The sequence below is a fragment of the Stomoxys calcitrans genome, chromosome 3, assembly GCF_963082655.1.
Source record: "Stomoxys calcitrans chromosome 3, idStoCalc2.1, whole genome shotgun sequence".
Lineage (NCBI taxonomy): Eukaryota > Metazoa > Arthropoda > Insecta > Diptera > Muscidae > Stomoxys > Stomoxys calcitrans.
In genome coordinates, this window is record NC_081554.1 from 120,856,066 (window position 1) to 120,877,647 (window position 21,582).

General features: G+C 37.0%; 2 protein-coding genes across 4 annotated transcripts in view; one reads left to right on the forward strand and one right to left on the reverse strand.

Moving 5' to 3' along the window:
• Positions 1-5,721, forward strand: part of LOC106088742 (uncharacterized) — a 35,248-nt gene extending 29,527 nt beyond the window's left edge. The window contains exon 5 of one of the 2 annotated variants that reach the window (XM_013254406.2): positions 5,174-5,721. In XM_013254406.2, coding sequence (XP_013109860.2) covers positions 5,174-5,344 — 171 coding nt within the window. In that variant the 3' untranslated portion in view covers positions 5,345-5,721. Of the gene's footprint in view, positions 1-4,786; positions 4,929-5,173 lie in introns of those variants that run through there. The other variant, XM_013254407.2, reaches the window with a different exon arrangement.
• A 595-nt stretch (positions 5,722-6,316) lies between these two features.
• The window catches only part of LOC106088741 (transmembrane protein 184C), a 37,426-nt gene continuing 22,160 nt past the window's right edge, over positions 6,317-21,582 (reverse strand). Inside the window, exons 3-7 of one of the 2 annotated variants that reach the window (XM_013254404.2) lie at positions 8,019-8,154; positions 7,882-7,952; positions 7,711-7,813; positions 7,290-7,650; positions 6,317-7,142 (exon numbers count right to left, since the gene is read on the reverse strand). In XM_013254404.2, the coding sequence (XP_013109858.1) occupies positions 6,889-7,142; positions 7,290-7,650; positions 7,711-7,813; positions 7,882-7,952; positions 8,019-8,154 (925 nt within the window). In that variant the 3' untranslated portion in view covers positions 6,317-6,888. Of the gene's footprint in view, positions 7,146-7,289; positions 7,651-7,710; positions 7,814-7,881; positions 7,953-8,018; positions 8,155-21,582 lie in introns of both variants that reach the window. The other variant, XM_013254403.2, reaches the window with a different exon arrangement.

A 21,582-nucleotide genomic window follows, 5' to 3' on the forward strand; every position in this document is an offset into this window, starting at 1 on the left:
AGCTTGAAGTCTGAAATATGGCTGTAGATACAAGAAGGAAATATATAATGGGTGACTAACTAATGGCAGAAAACGTACCAATTGTGGTGCAATTCGACAGCTAGAATATATTTTTTTCGTATACTTAGGTACTCAAACGTACTAGATGGTACTTTCTTAACAGAGTGAGCTAAAGCTCTCAAAATTGGAATGCCAGTACACCTTCACTATAAATTTTGGGTGACCAGAAGATTATTCAAAATCTCACATTTAGGTACTAAAACGTATAAAATGGTACATTCTTTACTAATTGAGCTGAAATATTCAAAAATAGGATACGGTTACACCTTGACAGTCAGATTTGTTTTTAATTCCTGGATTTAGGTTTGGATGAGATAAAAGTTTAAATTTAAAATTAAAGTTTGTTAAGCAGCTCACTCTAGCAAGGCGAAATTATTAAACACAAAATTTTAAAGAATTTTTTTGTAAAGACAAAATTTTAATGAAATTTTTTCATTCAAATTTTGTTTTTAGAAAAGACTTAACTTGCTTAACGAAATTTAAATTCAAATTTAAACTTTTAAGAAACTTTAAATTTTATGTTGTTGACAATTTTTACATTCTATAACTTATTTTTTATTTAAAATATTTTCTTTCAGTTTTAAAGATTGTGCGTTAGGTTTTTAGTTGATAAGTATATTTGAATTGTTTAAAATGTAATTCGTTAATCTATTTCCATCAACGCGTTGCCCAGAAGGGCGTTGATTGATTAATAAAAATTAAATAAATATCGTCATTTGTGAACCGATTCTCACAAAATTTTGCGTAATTGAGTCTCAACATTACTGGCGAATTTGAAAGAAATCGAGTCAGATTTTGATATAGCTCCATATACATATACAATATGTGTTGCCCTATTTTCACTTCTGGTGCCTTTGCAAATTCTTCTATCACCCGATCTTCTCACAGCTTTGTACTACGCCTTCTTCTTTTCATTTCGATTTTCACTTTTTGAGCCTTTGTCATCACATTTGTTAGCAGATTTTCCCTTAATTTTGCTGATTTTGGTTAAAATCCGTTCAGATTCAGATATAGCTCCCATCAGTAGCCAGGATTTTATTTTGGAGGGGGCCCACCCCACATTTTTTCAAGATCGTAAAATTGAAAAATATAAATAATATTTTTATTAACAATGGGCCATGCTTGCGAACACACTATTTATAGGCCCATCCTAATCTATCCAATCCTTCAAAATGCGCTTATTTTTGCGAATATCTTAGTTTTATAGTGATAGTTTCTGCGAATCAGTGTCAGTATTTAATTTTAATTTGCTCTCAAATTATTTTTTTTTTATTGTTTCTTTCGGTAAATTGGTTCTAAATATTAAAAAAAAATGTTGACCAATTTTTACGAAGAACCATTAACATTCTACTTAATGATGTCGCTATCTCGTCCAAATCGATTGAAAGTACTTTTTCGATGGAAAGATATCCGGTAAATATATCCTTATATCCTTATAACTAGCACCCCTGTGGTCCGCTTCGCTGCCCCCGTTTTTAATGTAGGACTTCTAAAAACCTAGGTAGCCACTCAGTTTATAAGATTATGAAGCTTTGTAATAATTCTGTATAAAATGTCAGAAATCTGTCCCCTTCTGTAAAGAAAGTGCCAAATAGCACCAAGAGTAAGAATACATCGAAGAAATCATAAGTCGCCCAATACATATTGTCAAGGTATAAATGAATCCCAATTTTGAGCGCATTAGCTCAATACGTAAAGAAAATATCATTTTGTATGTTTTCGCAACTAAATGTACGATTTTGAAAAAAAAGTTATGGTCAAGGTGTAGCTGTATTACAATGTTGAGAGCTTAAGTTCACTCTGTAAAGAAAGTGCCATTTTGTATGTTTAAGTATCTTAATCCAGGAATTAAAAACTAATCTGACTGTCAAGGTGTAACCGTATCCTATTTTTGAATACTTCAGCTCAATTCGTAAAGAATGTTCCATTTAATACGTTTTATTACCTAAATGTAAGATTTTGAATAATCTTCTGGACACCCAAAATTTATAGTGAAGGTGTACTGGAATGCCAATTTTGAGAGCTTTAGCTCACTCTGTTAGGAAAGTACCATCTAGTACGTTTGAGTACCTAAATATACGAATAAAAATATCTTCTAGCTGTCGAATTACACCACAATTGGTATGTTTTCTGCCACGTGTCGTATTTTTGTCAAGACTGCCATAATGTTTGTCAAATTGCTAAATTCGCTATTTTTTCTAAATTCGCTATTTTTTCTAAAGAACAAAATTTCAATGAAATTTTTTCTAAAGACAAAATTTCAATGAAATTTTTTCTAAAGACAAAATTTCAATGAAATTTTTTCTAAAGACAAAATTTCAATGAAATTTTTTCTAAAGACAAAATTTCAATGAAATTTTTTCTAAAGACAAAATTTCAATGAAATTTTTTCTAAAGACAAAATTTCAATGAAATTTTTTCTAAAGACAAAATTTCAATGAAATTTTTTCTAAAGACAAAATTTCGATGAAATTTTTTCTAAAGACAAAATTTCAATGAAATTTTTTCTAAAGACAAAATTTCGATGAAATTTTTTCTAAAGACAAAATTTCAATGAAATTTTTTCTAAAGACAAAATTTTAATGAAATTTTTTCTAAAGACAAAATTTCAATGAAATTTTTTCTAAAGACAAAATTTCAATGAAATTTTTTCTAAAGACAAAATTTCAATGAAATTTTTTCTAAAGACAAAATTTCAATGAAATTTTTTCTAAAGACAAAATTTCAATGAAATTTTTTCTAAAGACAAAATTTCAATGAAATTTTTTCTAAAGACAAAATTTCAATGAAATTTTTTCTAAAGACAAAATTTCGATGAAATTTTTTCTAAAGACAAAATTTCAATGAAATTTTTTCTAAAGACAAAATTTCAATGAAATTTTTTCTAAAGACAAAATTTCAATGAAATTTTTTCTAAAGACAAAATTTCAATGAAATTTTTTCTAAAGACAAAATTTCAATGAAATTTTTTCTAAAGACAAAATTTCAATGAAATTTTTTCTAAAGACAAAATTTCAATGAAATTTTTCTAAAGACAAAATTTCAATGAAATTTTTTCTAAAGACAAAATTTCAATGAAATTTTTTCTAAAGACAAAATTTCAATGAAATTTTTTCTAAAGACAAAATTTCAATGAAATTTTTTCTAAAGACAAAATTTCAATGAAATTTTTTCTAAAGACAAAATTTCAATGAAATTTTTTCTAAAGACAAAATTTCAATGAAATTTTTTCTAAAGACAAAATTTCAATGAAATTTTTTCTAAAGACAAAATTTCAATGAAATTTTTTCTAAAGACAAAATTTCAATGAAATTTTTTCTAAAGACAAAATTTCAATGAAATTTTTTCTAAAGACAAAATTTCAATGAAATTTTTTCTAAAGACAAAATTTCAATGAAATTTTTTCTAAAGACAAAATTTCAATGAAATTTTTTCTAAAGACAAAATTTCAATGAAATTTTTTCTAAAGACAAAATTTCAATGAAATTTTTTCTAAAGACAAAATTTCAATGAAATTTTTTCTAAAGACAAAATTTCAATGAAATTTTTTCTAAAGACAAAATTTCAATGAAATTTTTTCTAAAGACAAAATTTCAATGAAATTTTTTCTAAAGACAAAATTTCAATGAAATTTTTTCTAAAGACAAAATTTCAATGAAATTTTTTCTAAAGACAAAATTTCAATGAAATTTTTTCTAAAGACAAAATTTCAATGAAATTTTTTCTAAAGACAAAATTTCAATGAAATTTTTTCTAAAGACAAAATTTCAATGAAATTTTTTCTAAAGACAAAATTTCAATGAAATTTTTTCTAAAGACAAAATTTCAATGACTTTTTTCTATAGGCAAAATTTCAAAGACATTTTTTCTATAGGCAAAATATCAAAGACATTTTTTTAAAACAAAATTTCCATCAAATTTTGCTAAAGGCAAAATTGCAATGAAAGTTTTTCTAAAGACAAAATTTCAATTAAATTTTTTTAAAAGCAAATTTCAATGAAGTTTTCTATAGACAACATTTCAATGAAAATTTTCAAAGACAAAATTTCAATGAAATGTTGTTAACTTTTGCGTGTTGCTTTTGTGGGATTTATTTGCAGAGTTGCATTTTTCAACGCAACGCTTAAAACCAAAGCTCAATGCGCTCATTCTCTTTTGGCCTTTTGAGTTACGTCGCCAAAAGTGACTGAGGTCTTGTCGTACCTTCTACCGGGGTTCGAGAGTGACTTAACAGTGGACCACATCTTGCCTAAAGCGGTACCTAAGTTACATTATAAGTGTTCCAGCCATAAATTCCGCTTATGTTCGTTGACAATCCTGTTTTTCTGTCTTAATTTCTCTTTCGAATTGAGGTAAATGATCGAACATTTTATACAATGGAAAAATTAAAGCCACAGAAGATACACCACACCAACTATGATTTGACGCGTTTCGACCTCTTGATTCCAGATTCAGCTCTGGAAGTGGGGTCCGTACAACGAATCCCATCACGCTCGTCTGCGAGTAGCACTGCCTGCGCCGGGAAATTGGGCCGCACTTGGGGTACTCGTCCGGCTGGTATAAATCGAGCGGCTGCTGCGCTAATAATGTCTCGGAATTTCATCGCTATTGAGATTTCCAGACAGACGGACGGACTTTGCCAGATCGACTTAAAAAGTTTCACTTTTATACTGGATTTCAATATTTCCTTTTTCTTTTAATTACTGTTTATTCTTCTTTTTAAAAGAATGTCATTTGGTGCGGGAATTCTCCGTCAACTTTAGTTCGTTTACAATTCAAAGAAGCAAACTAATAAATGGTAAAAGCGAAGAAATATCTCTCACTCAAATCTTGACCTTTAAAATATTCTGTAGTACTTACGTTCAAAAGGAATTTGGAATGGCCTTCTTTAAATATACATAATATGTTTATAGAAATAGGTATTTATATATTTTTCATACGTATTTACTTTATTCGTAGTTTACAATAATAAAAAATTAAGTCGTAATACATCCAAATATATTATTCATAAGTTAGATAATAGAGTTATCACGCATCAAAGCTTCCATAACAAAAACGCATATTGGAAATGATTTGTGGATAATGAAACTATTTTACTATTTTATTGTTCTAGGTATGGGGTTGTGGAGATAAGTCATCACGTGAAGTACAACTAGATATCAAAAAATGGCAAATAAAAGAAGCCGAACGACAACGAACAGTGAAATTAACAGCAGCCGATTGGATGGATCACCCAGACCGTTTTCTCCTTGAGTTGGGTGGGCGCCAGAATTACAATAACTAAACGTATTTGAAAGTAACGCCAAAAGACACAAATACACACCAACACACACACGGAAAGCTTGTGCCTTTTGTTACAACTTTTTACACAGACGAGGAAAGCAAACTTCAGTTCTATACCAAGATTAGCAATCACGCGAACTTAGAACTTTCAATTATGCATCCTTTCATGTGTACAGTTTGGTTGTTTTTTCTGTTGTGTTTGTTTTTCTTTTTCTCAGTTAGCCCGTGTTGTCAGTCTTAGTTTTTTTTTGTTGTTTTTAAACAAATTGTCATGTTTTATGTACTTAACGAAAAGAAAAACATATTAATGTATAGCTTGTTAAAACCATTACACAGCAAATTTAAAGAAAAATAAAGTATTATTTTACAAAAGGAAAATTAATTAATTTAATTACTAATGCAGGCATTCCAATACAGTGAAAAGAAAAACTATACATTTTGATGATTTTTGTTTAAATAAAAATAATTTATTTGAAATAAATACAAAAGGCTTTTTCATATACACAGCTTTGACTATTTACCTAAAGCTAAGGTAATTCAATCGCATAATTGAAAAAAGTGTTGTTGCAAATTGAGTTGTACTAGATAGTTTTATATTTTATGAGCTTCGGGTCAACGTAAACCAATTGTATGGAATGGTGAATTGATTCTTCCAAGTGGAACAATCTAGTGCATTAATCAAAATAAAAAACAAATTTAAGGCCTGCGCGTTTTTTTTTTTTTTTTTTTTTTTTTGATTGATTCGTAACATTTGGTGGAACAACACCTATGGTATTTTTCACCCCGCAAACATTTAATCAGCTAGCTAAAGAAAAGGACACTTTAGTATAAATATTGAGTAAATAGCTTATTAACTTCTCTTTTTTCATGTACAATTTCTTAAACACAAACGGTTAAATTAATAAAATAATTACAAAAAGCCAAAGTAAAAAAAAAAATCAATAACACATTTTGTTGTAATAATCTGAAAATATAAATATTAACTTAGAAAGTACGGATATATCTTGCAACCATATCATTGGTTTTTCATCTTTCATAATGTATTTTCAAAAAAGAAATGGATCCCAAAAATATAACGTGAGATTCATACGGCAAAATGTTCAGCTTAAATGTGCTTTGGTGCTTTACAAAAATTGATTTTGATAGCGAAACATATGATAAAAAAAGAATGATAGGGTTACACAAAATAAATATAAAGAAAATACAATACAATGATTTTGTCTGGGCAAAGAAGTTGCAAAGGCGCCAAAAGGCTCCACATAATGTCGCAGTATATCGGCTGTGTCGTAGTCGTATTCGTCATTGTCATTGTCGTCGTCATTCGTGTTTAGTTTTGTTCAAGTGTTTCTATTGTTGATGCTGTATCGGACCATGCCCAGTAATTTTATTCTGTCCAGCATCAGGTGAGCTTAGCCAATCAGATGAGTTGTTGCTGTCGTTACTGTTACTACCACCCGTCGATAACTTTAGGCTACTAGAAAGTCCAATGGAGATCGACTCACTTGCGGATGGATTGCAATTTTGGCTACTGCTGTCATAACGTTGTCATCTTGATGAGCCAACGAACGAAGAGAAGTCACCAGCGGATTCTGGAATGGGACTGGGTGCGTTTGCGGCGGACACATTACGGGCCTGCAGAAAACTTGTGCCCCCCGCTGCAGGCGCCCCATAATGTGTGGGAAAATCTCTGGTGGTGGTCTCACGTTTTTGAATACTAATACCGCCAAAATTCGAATGCGTCGTGGGAGTTTGGTGGGCTGATGTTGTTATGGAAGCTTTGGAGGTGGTGGGACGGCTACCTGCTAATTGGAAGTGAGATGGAGAAACATTGGTTATAGCAGCATCATAAACGGGTAACACTAGTCTATCTGTAGCTCCGTAGCGATGGGCCTTGGTAAGCGGTTTAGCATAGCTCGTATGATACCTACTTTTATTTGTATTATTACCTGTGTTATCATTAACATCGCTTGCGGTAGTTAACAATTGGCTCGTTCCAGCATCGTCGCCATCCAGCCTTTTATTAATTAAGTACTCAGACTCGCTACTGGAACGCCTTGTCCCACGCGACAATGGCTGATAGCTGGTTCGCCCCTGAAATCGTCGGCTTATCGAACTGCTAACAACGCCGAGATGTTCCGTAACATCTTCTTGTATATCAGAGATATCAATCATGGACAGGAAGGCACGGCACCAATTATGGTTCGGATTATTCCAATACTGCGGCGAATTGATGTGGAATGGATGATGTGGGAAACTGTAAATATGAGCCACAGCAGCAATAAACATTTCAATGCAGATGAGGAAATTCTGTGTGGGGCAAGAAATTAAACTCCATTCGAAAAGGTTCCAATAATGATAAATTCTTACTTGTAGCAACGACGCCAAATTCGCATCATCACCCAAATCGGTTGCTCCAAATATGTCTTTAATAAATTTATAATATACTAAGACATTCAAAAGCACTCCTTGGCTAAAAATTGGATAGAAAATTTACCATTCATTTCAACTTATTGCTTGCCTTTTGCTTTATCCACTTACAAAAAAGAAAAGAACACAACTGCCTTTATACAAAAGAACTTTGGTAGGGGTTTCATAGGTTTCAGATCTTCCTAAAATTGATTTAGCCAGCCCGATTAAATATGTCTACATTATTTACAAGTCAATAGATCAGTTACCTTATTAGCTTTATAAAATAGAACCAAGCAATACATTGCTACAAACTGTGAGATATTATTGATCACCACAATGTAAGGAAAAGCAAAGTTTCCCGCAAATGTACCTTCTCCATACACGCCACACAGCTCACAAATTCTAAAAAAAAATAAATAAAAAAAGCTTTTAATGTGAACTTTAATTGAACTATTTTTTTACGAGTTGTCACATTGACTCAATACAACTTGAAATTTTCTCAGTCTATCCTCAATTAAATGTTGACTTCGGCCATATCTCGCATAACTAGAAAATAAATAAATTACCCATACCGAAAAATATATATATGAGAACTTGGACAGCATCGGACGATATGCTATCATTTTGCAAATATTTATTTATTTAATAATTAACCTATAGTAAATATAAGATTAAAAAGAAAGAAAGCGAGCAATTGGCTTCTATGGCCATCAGCTTATGCTTATTAAACAGAAATCATTGTTCAGATATTAAATTATGTTCCTAGTTACTTTACTTTAATTCGCTTTGACAGAATATTTGTTCCACTAGCCGAACGTAAAATAGCGTTCCAAGTGCCTCGATCTTCTGCGCTCATTCGAGGTGTCTCCCGCCACTTGATCTTTCCATCGCGCTTTTGGTCTTCCCGGTTTGCGTGTACCACCGTGTATGCCTTCAAAAGACTTCTTTGCTGGAGCTTCTTCATCCATTCTGACAACATGACCTAGCCAACGCAGTCGTTGTATTTTGATGCGTGTAACTATGCTATCGTCGTCATACAGCTCATACAGCTCGTGGTTCATACGTCGCCTATATTCTCCATTATCGCAAACTGGTCCATACATTTTACGAAGAATCTTTCTCTCAAATACTCCTAACACTGCCTCATCTGCTTTCACAAGTACCCATGCTTCAGAACCATATAACAGCACGGGTAGTATCAATGTCTTGTATAGTGTAATCTTCGTCTGTTGAAAAGGGGCCTTGTTTCTATTGGGTTGCCCAAAAAGTAAATGCGGATTTTTCATATAGTCGGCGTTGACAAATTTTTTCACAGCTTATGACTCTGTAATTGCATTCTTTCTTCTGTCAGTTATCAGCTGTAACTTTTAGCTTGCTTTAGAAAAAAAGTGTAAAAAAAGTTTTTTTGATTAAAGTTCATTCTAAGATTGATTAAAAATGCATTTACTTTCTTTTAAAAAATCCGCAATTACTTTTTGGGCAACCCAATAAACTACTTACTTAGACCAAAGTAGCATTTGTTTGTCAGTATTATTCTTCGCTTAATTTCAAAACTGGTGTCATTCGTTTCGGTTACGGCGGTGCCGAGGTAGATAAAGTTACTCACTGTCTCAAAGTTGTGGTTCCCAACTTTCTCCATGTTCTTTATCTGCTCGGTTGTGCAAGGCTTTCTCTCTTTCGAGTTACTACTTCCGGTGACCGACCTATGATATCGATTACGTCTAGTTTCTCGATTGTTTGGCTGCGGAATCCGCATGGCAGTTACCAGTAAGTCCGACGTAACCAAGTAATTTTGTTTTTTTTTGCATATGAGTAAATCTCGGATTTTGTTAATAGTAGTCCAACCATTATTAGTTAGGCTTATAAAAGCTTTTAATGCAGATAAACTATCTGTAAAGATAATAGTTTCTATGGGGAGTTGTATAGCATGTAAGATGTGAGCGTCTTCAGCGTTGAAAATTGAAGTAAAATTATATAGAATTTTTGAGGCTAGTAATAGACCGTTGAGGTTAACAACGACTTTTTTAGAGGCATCATTAAAAAGTCGTTCCCAACCGGAATGCTGTTCTATGAGCTGGTTAAATTTTTGGATGTAAATTTCGTTGGGTGGGTTATTTTTCTCGAATTGTGTTAGTGATAAGTCAGAGCTTTGGTTTGGGAACAGCCAGAGAGGATACTTGCTGCTATATTTGGTTCATTTATTTTTGAATCCCAGTATATTGTTGTGAACATAATCATATATGAGGGATGAAGTCCTTGGTTTCCTTTTTGCTATTAATAACTGACGAGTTAGTGAACAACATTTTTCGTATTAGGTTGTTTTTGGAATATATATATTTATCCTATAATGAAGGACGACCCGATTCAATCAATAGAATTTGTATTGGTGTTGAACGAAAAGCGTAAATGCTAGCTCTAATGCTGTCATGATAGATACCTTTGAAAGTTTTTAATGTCGTCTTTGGATTGTTTCCATTGTTTTGCTGAGCAAGAGAGTATTGAAAAGGATAATAAAAGTGTTTGGGTGTTTGTTGCTTTTTCCGGGGAGGAACTTTATTATGTTAGATCTTGGAATTAGATCTTTCTTCAGTTTAAAAATTGTTCTTTCCTCCAGTAGTTCTTTGAAAAACAATTCCAAGTATTTTTAGTCTATTAACATAAGGCAATGTTTTGTTATTTACAACAAGGTTGGGAGGTTCACATCTATGTTTCCTGCATATATGTAACACTGAGGTTTTGGGAGGAGATATTTTGGCACCTGATATTCTGATCCAGTCGAAGATGTCAGTCATAATGTCGGAGAATAGGCGGTTAGTGGTGCTAGTGTCCCTGTTGACGCTGATGCAATGATATTTTTTTTACCTATTAATTATCCCCCTGATCTTATTAAAGGCTATTTTAAACAAGTTTACTGAAAGGAGAGAGCCTTGCGGAATGTTATTATCCAAAGAGAAATAGTTCGAGTGGAAACGGTTATTTATTCGAACTCTAAACGTGCGTCCAGTTAAAAAATGTTTGATGTAGTTAAACATTTTCCAGCCGACTCTCATAGACTGCAAACGCAACAATGCGGTCAAAAGCTTTTTCAAAGCCAATGGCTAGGATGGAGGCCTGGCTTTTTGAGGATAAGGCTTTAGATACGTAATAATCTAAATGTATCAAGGCGTCGGTGCATTACTGATGAGCTTTGATGAGTCTGATTAGTAAATATTAGTTTCCAAGTGTTAAGAAACCAAGATAGTCTGCCTGAGATAATCCGTTCCATCAGTTTGGAGAGGCATGGTATTAGGGATATAGGCCTATAGCCAGCGAATTCTGTTTTGCTTTTATTTGGCTTAGGCAAGGCGACTATGACAGCTGTCTTCCAAGAATGGGGTATAATGTCGGTATCAAAAACGAGGTTGTAAAGCGTAGGTATCTTCTCTTTACTAAAATCTGATAGTTTTTGCAACATGATGTAAGAGATCCGGTCGTGACCAGGAGTACTGCTCTTAACCTTCTTCTGTGCCATTTGTAGTTCTGTTGTTATTATTTTACTTTCCACCATTGTTACCTGTTTGTTTGTGGGTGAGCTGCGATAGTAAATATATTTTCCAAGTTTAGCTGCAGAAAAATTTGTTGTAAAGTTTTTGTCTGTTGACTCGGAATGCCGTCGACATCCAAAATAGTTAGCAATATCTGTAGGATGGTTCAAAATAGAGTTATTGTCTTCTATAGTGGTAATTTCTTGTTTTGTGTTCTTGCCTGATAATTTGTTTATTCCATTCCAAACTATCGATAAGGGGGAATCTCTACAGATAGTTTTTGTGAATGTAGTGAAGGCCTTTTTGCAATGAAATCTAAATATAGCATCAGTTTTCTTGTATTGAATTAGGTTCTCCAAGGGAAGTTTTTTCCGGAATAATCTGTATTTATGCATCTTCGATTTTCAGAGAATAGATAATTCTTTGTTCCACCAGGGCACGCAGTGCCTGGCTATTATTGGTCTTGTAGGAATGTTAATGTTAGCCGCTGATCTTATAGCTTTGGTAAGGATTGCATTAACCTTATTCGGAATTTGAGCTAGGCATTTATATTCCAGTCTTCCATCGACTTGTAGCGGGTAGGGATCCCACTTAGTCTTTTTGTTATTGTATTTTGGGATTCTTTCCCCTATTGAATTGCTTGAGCTAGTGGTGATAGATGTAATGATGGGAAAGTGATCGCTACGGTAAATATCTTGTAATGTATGACTAGAGATTACTGGCAGTAGAGAGGATGAACAGCTTATGTCGATATTGGTATAAGTGTTCAAGGTAGACAAATGAGTGGGTTTACCATCATTAATTATGCACAAATTATTCACATTGAGAGCATCTTCTAACTAGTGCACCGAGCGTTATTTGTGCTGGATCCCCATAATATATTCCAGGAGTTAACATTCCCTACTGGTATTATGGGTGTTCGTATGTTTTCGAATAGGTCTGTAATATCCCTAGTTGTGAAATGTTCACTAGGGTGTATATAAATGGACACTATGGTAACCCTAATGTTTAATGTTACCTATAGCTATGTTCAACAGTTTGGACGAATTAAATTTCGATTGTGGCGAATATGATGATGATTATTAGTATAGCTAAACCGCCTTTTGATTCGGTTTTAGCTACGTGATTGACCAGATAAGGTGTATAGGCGTTTGGTGCTATGAGGCTGGAATTGTATAGTATATGTCTCCTGGAGTGAGACAAAGTGAGGATGGTGGTCGTTTAATAAAATTTGAAGATCTATATGCTTGTTAAAGTAACCTTTTACGTTCCATTGAGCAATTACAAATTTTGACAGAAATAGTATTGAAATAGCCCTGCCGATACGGGATGACTATAAGCACCACACAGGCTGGAACTTTGAGCTCCGACTTGTGTGGTGCCCATCGTTATCACGGGAAGCTTAGCTGAAAGCTACCGGGCGCATCCAAAGGTTGCGGATGCTGGAAAGCTCCGTTTTTATGCGGAGTAGCTGCAAATGCGCCGCGGGCAGTCAGCCATTTTCGAGGGGAGAGTCTCGGTGAGGAGTCAGGTGGCACTGGCTCTTAATTAAATACTGAGTGCCAATGATACTCGAGATGACAAGGCGACTTATTGGCGCCTTCAAATAACCAATGGGCAACATCATCGTCTGTTCCCAGGTTAGGGGCGACTGGCGGCGAGCGTCGGATCAAGCGGCTCGCCACAACGGGGGATACATGCAATCCCACAAAACCCATGCGGTTGGGGCGCTGGGCCAGTAACCCGCACCCGGAAAACATGGAACTACTATGAAAAACAAAGGAATAGTAAAAACGGACCCCCCCAACGTTGACGACCCACGCAAACGAAAAAAGGACCATGATTTGCGGATCTGCACCTGGAATGTCCGCACTCTTTATAGAGAAGGTGCAGTATACGCGCTGGCGGATGTATTAGAGAAGTACAAGGCAGATATAATGCGAAAATAGGGAAGGAAGATATTTTTGGTCCAACAGTCGGAAAGTTTAGCCTCCACGAGATAACGTCCAGTAATGGGTTGAGGCTTATGGATTTCGCCGCGGCAAAAACATGGTAGTTAGTAGCACCAGATTTCAACATAAAAATATTCACAAAGCCACATGGCTGTCACCCGATCAAAACACGAGAAACCAAATTGATCACGTTGTGATAGATGGAAGACGTTCATCCAGCGTGTTAGATGTATGATCGATACGTGGAGCGAATATAGATTCGGATCATTACCTTGTTGCAGCAAAGGTTCGCACCCGTTTGAACATGGCGAGGAAAGTACGATCTGACACTGCACGGAAGCTGGACATTGAAAAGCTGCAAACACAACAAATGGCAGCGGCATACTCCACTCGACTGACCCAGTTGCTTAATGAAAGCACTCCTTGTTCCGATGATATAATGGCGCAGTGGCAAACAATTGCCCACTCCATGGAAAATGCCGCGAAATCCGTACTTTGGTACCGGAAGCCTCCTCCAAAAAACCCATGGTACGACCAAGAGTGTCAAGATGCTACTGAAGCCAAGAATGCGGCATATAGAGCAACTCTGCAATCAGTAGCAACGCGCCAGATGAAGGAGAGGTATCGGGAGAAAAGGAGAGAGGAGAAACGTCTATTCCGCAGAAAGAAAAAGGAAATGGAAAGACGTGAGTGCGAGCGAATTGAGATGTACAGGAGTCAGAATGAAGTCCGGAAATTCTACCAAAGAATTAAACACCAAACCGATGGCTTTGGTGCAGGCACATCCTCCTGCAGAGACAAAGAAGGAAATCTGGTAACTGACACAGATAACATGCTGAGGATATGGAAAGAACATTTTACCCAACTGCTAGTGTCCGATGTTGGCGGCGAAGAGGATACCGCAGAACCAGTCCCTGATGATGGAATAGAATGTTTACCTTCTAGTCAGAATGAGGTCCAAGTAGCAGTGATCCGACTAAAGAACAACAAGGCAGCAGGAGCCGACGGGTTATCCGCTGAACTATTTAAGACCGGAGGCGACAGACGCAATCTGGCTAGAAGAACGCATACCCGATGATTGGAACCTCAGCATACTATGTCCCGTACACAAGAAAGGAGACAAGACGGAATGTGCCAACTACAGAGGAATAAGTCTCCTCCCCATCGCATACAAGATACTCTCGAGCGTACTATGTGGAAGATTAAAACCTAAAGTCAATGAGATAATTGGGCCCTATCAATGCGGCTTTAGACCTAGTAAATCCACCTAGGGCCAGATATTCACACTGCGCCAAATCCTGGAACAGACCCGAGAAGGACAAATTAACACCTTCCATCTCTTTGTTGACTACAAAGCCGCCTTCGATACTCCTTTACGTTCAAAGGTATTTCAAGTCATGTCTGAGTTTGGTATCCCTGCAAAATTAATAAGACTCTGCAGGATGACACTTGCTGATACGCGTTCCTCAGTAAGAATAGGAAAGAATCTCTCCGAACCATTTAATACCAAACGAGGCTTCAGACAAGGAGACAGCCTATCGTGCGATCTCTTTAATATCCTGCTGGAGAACTTTATACGAGATGCAGATGTGAATAGATATGGCACACTAATCACAAGAGAGCATATGTTACTCGCCTATGCCGACGATATCGATATCATAGGCCGGTCACCAGAAGTAGTAACTGCAGCCTTTGAAAGAATCGAAAGAGTGTCAGTGAAAATGGGTCTGGCAGTAAATGGAGATAAGACGAATTGGGTGGTTTCAACTCCCAAAAAGCCTTGCACAACCGAGCAGATAAAGAACATGGAGAAAGTTGGGAAGCACAACTTTGAGATAGTCAGTAACTTTATCTACCTCGACACCGCCGTAACCGAAACGAATGACACCAGTTTTGAGACAAAGCGAAGAATAATACTGGCAAACAGATGCTACTTAGGACCAAGTAAGCAGTTTAGAAACAAGGCCACCTCTCGACAGACGAAGACTACACTTTACAAGACACTGATACTACCCGTGCTGTTATATGGTTCTGAAGCATGGGTACTTGTGAAAGCAGATGAGGCAGTACTTGGAGTATTTGAGAGAAATATTCTTCGTAAAATATATGGACCAGTTTGCGTTAACGGAGAATATAGGCGACGTATGAACCACGAGCTGTATGACGACGATAGCATAGTTACACGCATCAAAATACAACGACTGCGTTGGCTAGGTCATGTTGTCAGAATGGATGAAGAAGCTCCAGCAAAGAAGTCTTTTGAAGGCAAACACGGTGGTACCCGCAAACCGGGAAGACCAAAAGCCCGATGGAAAGATCAAGTTGTGGGAGACACCTCGAAACTTGGTGTCAGAGATTTTAGAATGAGCGTAGAAGATCGAGGCGCATGGAACGCTATTCTACGTTCGGCTAGTGGAACAAATATTCTGTCATAGCCAATTAAAGTAAAGTAAGTATTGAAATAGATCGAGTGTAGTTTTATTCGGACATGATGTCTTTGGGATCATCAATAGCCGATCTCCTTTTAGATATTTTTTAGGGATATATGTTTCATTAGATACTGATTCGGTTGTGGAGATGGTTTCAGATACGTGTGTAAATGTTGTTGATAGTTGTTCTATTTTTTGAGTTAAATTGTTTGAGTAGTTTGTCTTTATTTTTTGCTTGGCTAGTTGTCTTGTCTGTAAGAGAATTGCGCAGAGGTGAGCATGTCCGCCTATGACGCTGACGCTGAACGCCTGGGTTCGAATCCTGGCAAAACCATCAGAAAAAAATTTCAGCGGTGGTTTTCGCCCCCCAATGCTGGCAACATTTGTGAGGTACTATGCCATGTAAAATTTCTCTCCAAAGAGGTGCCGCACTGCGGCACGCCGTTCGAACTCTGCTATAAAATAGAGGACCCTTATCATTGAGCTTAAACTTGAATAGGACTGCACTCATTGATGTGTAAAAAGTTTGCCCCTGTTCCTTACTGGAATGTTCATGGGCAAAATTTGCGTAAGAGATTGTGGACTATTGGCTCTCTACTAATGGTACTGTTTTTTGTGGAAGCTGTTGTCGATGTTTTGTTGTTATTTGAGATCGAGTTGGTTTTTGTAACGATTGTTTCTTTTGTTGTGGAGTTGTTGCTGTTTTGTATTTCTTATGTTCCTTCTTATTTTTCGTTCTATAATTGCGTCTTCGAGTGATTCAGTCGATATTTCATGTTCCGTTTGTGGGTGTTGCTTACTGCCTCTTTAAAAGAGCATTTGTTTTTTATTTTATGTTTTAGAATCTCTTTTCTTGTCTTTGCAATCAACGACGTCTACTATTTCTTGTTCATTTGAGTCAGTGAACAAATCACAGTGGACAAAACTCTTTATTATGTTTGGTGTGGGATATATTGGGTTGCCCAAAAAGTAATGGAGGAATTTTCGGTCGGCCAAATGAAGTTGATGATGACCAAATCAAAGCATTAGTCGAATTCGATCGTCATGTAACTGAGCGTGAGATAGGAGAGAAGTTAAACATACCAAAATTAACCGTTCATTATCACATAAAAAGCACATGTATTGAAAGAAATTCATTTAACAAACCGAATCAACGCTTGTGATATACACCTTAAACGCAATGAATTCGATCCGTTTTTAAAACGAATCATAACTGGAGATGAAAAATGGATTGTTTACAGCAACGTTAGTCGAAAACGATCATGGTCCAAGCATGGTGAACCAGCTCAAACCACTTCAAAGGCTGATATCCACCAAAAGAAGGTTATGCTGTCTGTTTGGTGGGATTGGAAGGGTGTGGTATATTTTGAGCTGCTTCCAAGGAACCAAACGATTAATTCGGATGTTTACTGTCAACAATTGGACAAATTGAATACAGCCATCAAGGAGAAGCGACCAGAATTGGTCAATCGTAAAGGTGTCCTATTCCACCAGGACAACGCTAGACCGCACACATCTTTGGTCACTCGCCAAAAACTGAGTGAGCTTGGCTGGGAACTTTTGATGCATCTACCATATAGCCCTGACCTTGCACCATCAGACTACCATTTATTTCGATATTTGCAGAACTCCTTAAATGGTAAAACTTTCGGCAATGATGAGGCTATAAAATCGCACTTGGTTCAGTTTTTTGCAGATAAAGGCCAGAAGTTCTATGAGCGTGGAATACTAAATTTGCCAGGAAGATGGCAAAAGGTTATCGAACAAAATTGCAATTATATATTTGATTAAAGTTCATTCTAAGTTTTATTAAAAATGCATTTACTTTCTTTTAAAAAATTCGCAATTATTTTTTGAGCAACCCAATAGTAAACATTCAATTGAGCTTATACCAGATTAGTATTTGGCTTTGAGAAAGGCTGGTTTGTATTTCACTTTTACATAGGAACACTAGATTACCATCCCTGGTAAAAATCGTTTTTAGGGTTATTTCACTTGAGATTCTTTGAATGGCTTTTGATAGGAGAAATATGTTGAACTTTTTCAGTGATTTGTCGGGAATGGTGCTTCTCATAATAACGTATTTTGGGTATGGTTTGTTTGAAAAAGTTTGGGATAATCTAACGAATTCCCCCAACTAATTGTTGTGGTTTTCGATTTTTTACGTTTTGGTCATTGGGTTATTTTATCCCCTGAATCAAATTATATTAGTGTCCTCCGGAGGAGGAAGCCATCTTATTGTGGGCTAATGAACAAAGAAGTTTATTAACTTTTTAGTACACAAACGGCGAGAGAAAAAATAGAAAAAATGGAAAATGCAAAATACTAATTCGATGTGCTTTGCTTTTTATGAGATGTTCTCTCTTTTATTTACGACTGCAGACGGAACGATGACTGATCACATCGGCTGTTGAGTGTAGACTGGTTTTGCAAATAGTTTTTTCGAAAATGTTACATCGAGTCGTAGCGAATTTTCCAACCTTGGATTAAGTCCATAAATTTGGTTTTTAAAGGATTTTTAGTTGTTGCTGTTTTCTAAACATTAAACCGCGTTACTACTTACTTTAAGCTGCGGTAGAACCGTTTCGAAATGATGTTAACAAATTACGATTTTAGTTTTTTTATTTTTTAACCGTATCACGTACGATCATCTTGTGTTTTTTACAGCGATTTAAAAAAAATAGTTTGGTAAAAAAATTGAATAGCCCTGTCAACATTTTCGTGTGATCATTTTTCACAACTTTTGACGTGGCTTATCACGACAAGAGCGCATTGATGAACTTTAATCTTTGTATGGCGATGAATCACCGTCCTAAAGCACGGTGAAAAAATGGTTTCATGAATTCCATCGTGGCCGACCCTTACCCAAATCAGCCCTAAAGTGGCTGATCTACCAGAGAACATTGATGCCGTGCCGAAGGAAGAGGAAGGTTGCTTACAGTTGGGAACCAGACAGTTCTAATATATATTATTAAACAGTACTTTGCTACCTCCCCAAAGAGGTGTCGCACTGCTGCTCGCGGTTTGGACTCGGCCATGAAAAGGACGCCTCTTATAATTGAGCTTAAACATGAATCGAACAGCACTCATTGACGTGTGAGAAGTTTACCCCTGTTCCTTAATGGAATGTTCATGATCAAATTTTCAAGTTTGACCGACACAAAAAATAACCTGTTAAAATCCTAAAACTGGTTTGAGAGCAAATTGAAATGAGCGTAAAACAAAAACAATTATTAAAATACTAAAAAAGGCAACCCGACCACTGCAGTGTATATTAATATAATGTCATAACCAGGGACGAAGTCATGGGGGCCCTCGGGTCCGAGCCCACGCAAAATGGTTTTGTCTAAAGAAAAAGTTGAAATTAAATTTATTATAAACAAAAATTGCATTAATATTTTTTTTAATGACAAAATTTTTGTTTGTTTCCCTTTCGAGACGAGCTCAATGATCGGAGGTGCAAATGGAAAAGGAAAGCCAAAGATAGCAACGCACACCAACCACTATGGGACGCGTTTCGTCTTTGGTTAGAAGACTTTTCAACCATATAAGGTGTGATGGCTTCAAGGGCTGTGCGTTGGTATGTTGTATTTGAATCGTATTCATTGCGAAAATGCATCTAAAATAACAATTACCACATTAACCAAGCTCGACAACCCTGCTTATTAGCTGTACTTTTTCCAATGCATTTGTTTTTGTGTAATGCCAGACATTCTGTCTGTGGTAAATTACACTTCTTCCGTACCACACATGGTTTTGTTTATCTGTTGGAAGTTGTATTAATGGCTTCGAACGCCAAGACAACGGCAATGGCTCTCGCCGTTGCTCCGTGTGCCCAGGTTCGAATCTATTGACAAATTTCAATATATATTTTTTAAAATTTTAACCCATTACGCCTGGACTTTGTATTTTAGCCGTTGAGTGAAGCGGACGTGGTTTTATTTCGCTCCTCAAAGAAAAAATAAATATATATTCGTATCTTGGAATAGGTACTACCTATTACGAAAAAATCTTAAAGCCTTTTGGAGTAGGCTAGAATTGGACTCCAAAGACTCAACATCTGCGTTGGTGGCGTCAGACCGCAGCATGTTGTCCTCCCCTCCTATAGGTGTGGGTGCCTTGGCACCTGTAGTCGAGAGTAATGCTTCAAGCGCACAACTAGTCGTCAGACTAATAAATGAGGAAGAGACGGATAAACCAGAGGGATGCATAGTTCGTCCCCAGCCTTTAAGTAAAGGTGGTGTTTCTGACTCGGATTCAGACAGCGACTGTGCCAATGAAACAGTCATCACAGCCGAATCGAGAGATGAGGGCATCGGGATGTGAGTGAGCGATGGCTTTGCTAAGCTCACAAGCAGACCGAGAAAGCGATCCGGTGCACGACGAAGGAGACAGGGGAGTATGTACCGTCAGAGTAATCGGGCAAATGTGCAGGATGCTGGAAGGGATAGAACTGACATTACAGGCACTTCTACGGAAGCTGGAAAAAGAATCAGATCTCCCGAAGAGCATAACACTGTTAAAATACTGAAGAAGAAAAAGAGCTCCCCGCTTTCAAGTACTCTGGGAAAACCAAGCCAGCCATCCCGCAATGGAGACTCCAGACTGTGTCCTGCGGAGGTAGACAAAGTTGGAACGGAAACGAAGGAAGCGCGCACGGTCCCTGAGTCTTCATGGAGGACTGTGACTTCCAATAAGAGGCCACAGCCATCACGGAAGGGGAAGATGGTCGCTGAGAATGGTAAGGAGCCGCCCTCTTACGCCAGAGTGGCAAGGAAGCACAAGAGAGATGAGCTGACCTATGCAGTCATCAATATCGGTAGTGCATCCGGTAGAATTCCACCAGATTATCGGTCCCAAGTTGAGGATCTGGTTAACGATCGGATTTTTTAACATGTGTGGAACTCTGTAGAGGGTCCACCCATACAAATGATGAGCTGCGAGTTTAGACGGGACATCTTTACGCTGCGTTTTGCGTCGGCGGAATGTATTGATACCGTCAAACAGGTCATCAGAGGTATTCACTCTCCCTGGGAGGGCGCAAAGCTCGACCTTGTGAGAAAGGTGGATATCCCCCAGATCACAAAGGCTATGGTCTTCATCAAGGGATGGGGCAGTAAATTTGCGACGGAACGCATGTTGGGATTCTTGGGCAAGCAAAACCAAGGTTTGGTCGCAGAGAAGTGGGAGGTCTTCCCTAGGCAGGAGAAGGAGGAAGGAACTCTCTTTGTGGTTGGCATTGATCAAGTCTCCGTGACAAGTTTGGCTAAGACTAAGACTTTCAAGATTGGGAAGAATAGGATAGGCAGAAATTTTCTTTCTGCGACACCAGGCCGTGCAGTGGCAGGTGGCTCAACACCGCCCAACAAACAGGGGGCCGACAACGAAACAATCACGGCATCAGGCAGTGTAGTGGCGAGAGACCCAACACAGCCTAACAAACAGGAACCCGACGACGGACCCAACACCGACTTAAAGATTCGGAATACTGGGATAGGTAAAGATCCTAATATTGAAACATTAGGCAGCGCAGCTACAAGAGACTCAATGCAACCCAACGAACAGGGAGCCGATGATGATACCATCACCTACTCCCAAGAAGCCCATTTATTTAAGATTTGGAAGGCTAAGATAGGCAAAGACCCTAGTATTGAAACACCAGGCAGAACAGGGAATGGAAATCCAATAAAGCTTAACGAACAGGGACCCGACGATGGAACCATTACCGACTTAATAAAAAGTCGGAAGACTTTAGGTTCATTGCCCTAGGAAGGCAATGAACCTGAAACGATGACATCAGGCAGTGCAGTGACAGGAAAGTCAATGCAGTCTAAAGAACAGGGAGCAGACAATGAGATCATCACCTACTCCCAAGATGCCCATTTACTGGAGGACCAATGATTGAGGTAATCCAGATAAACCTCA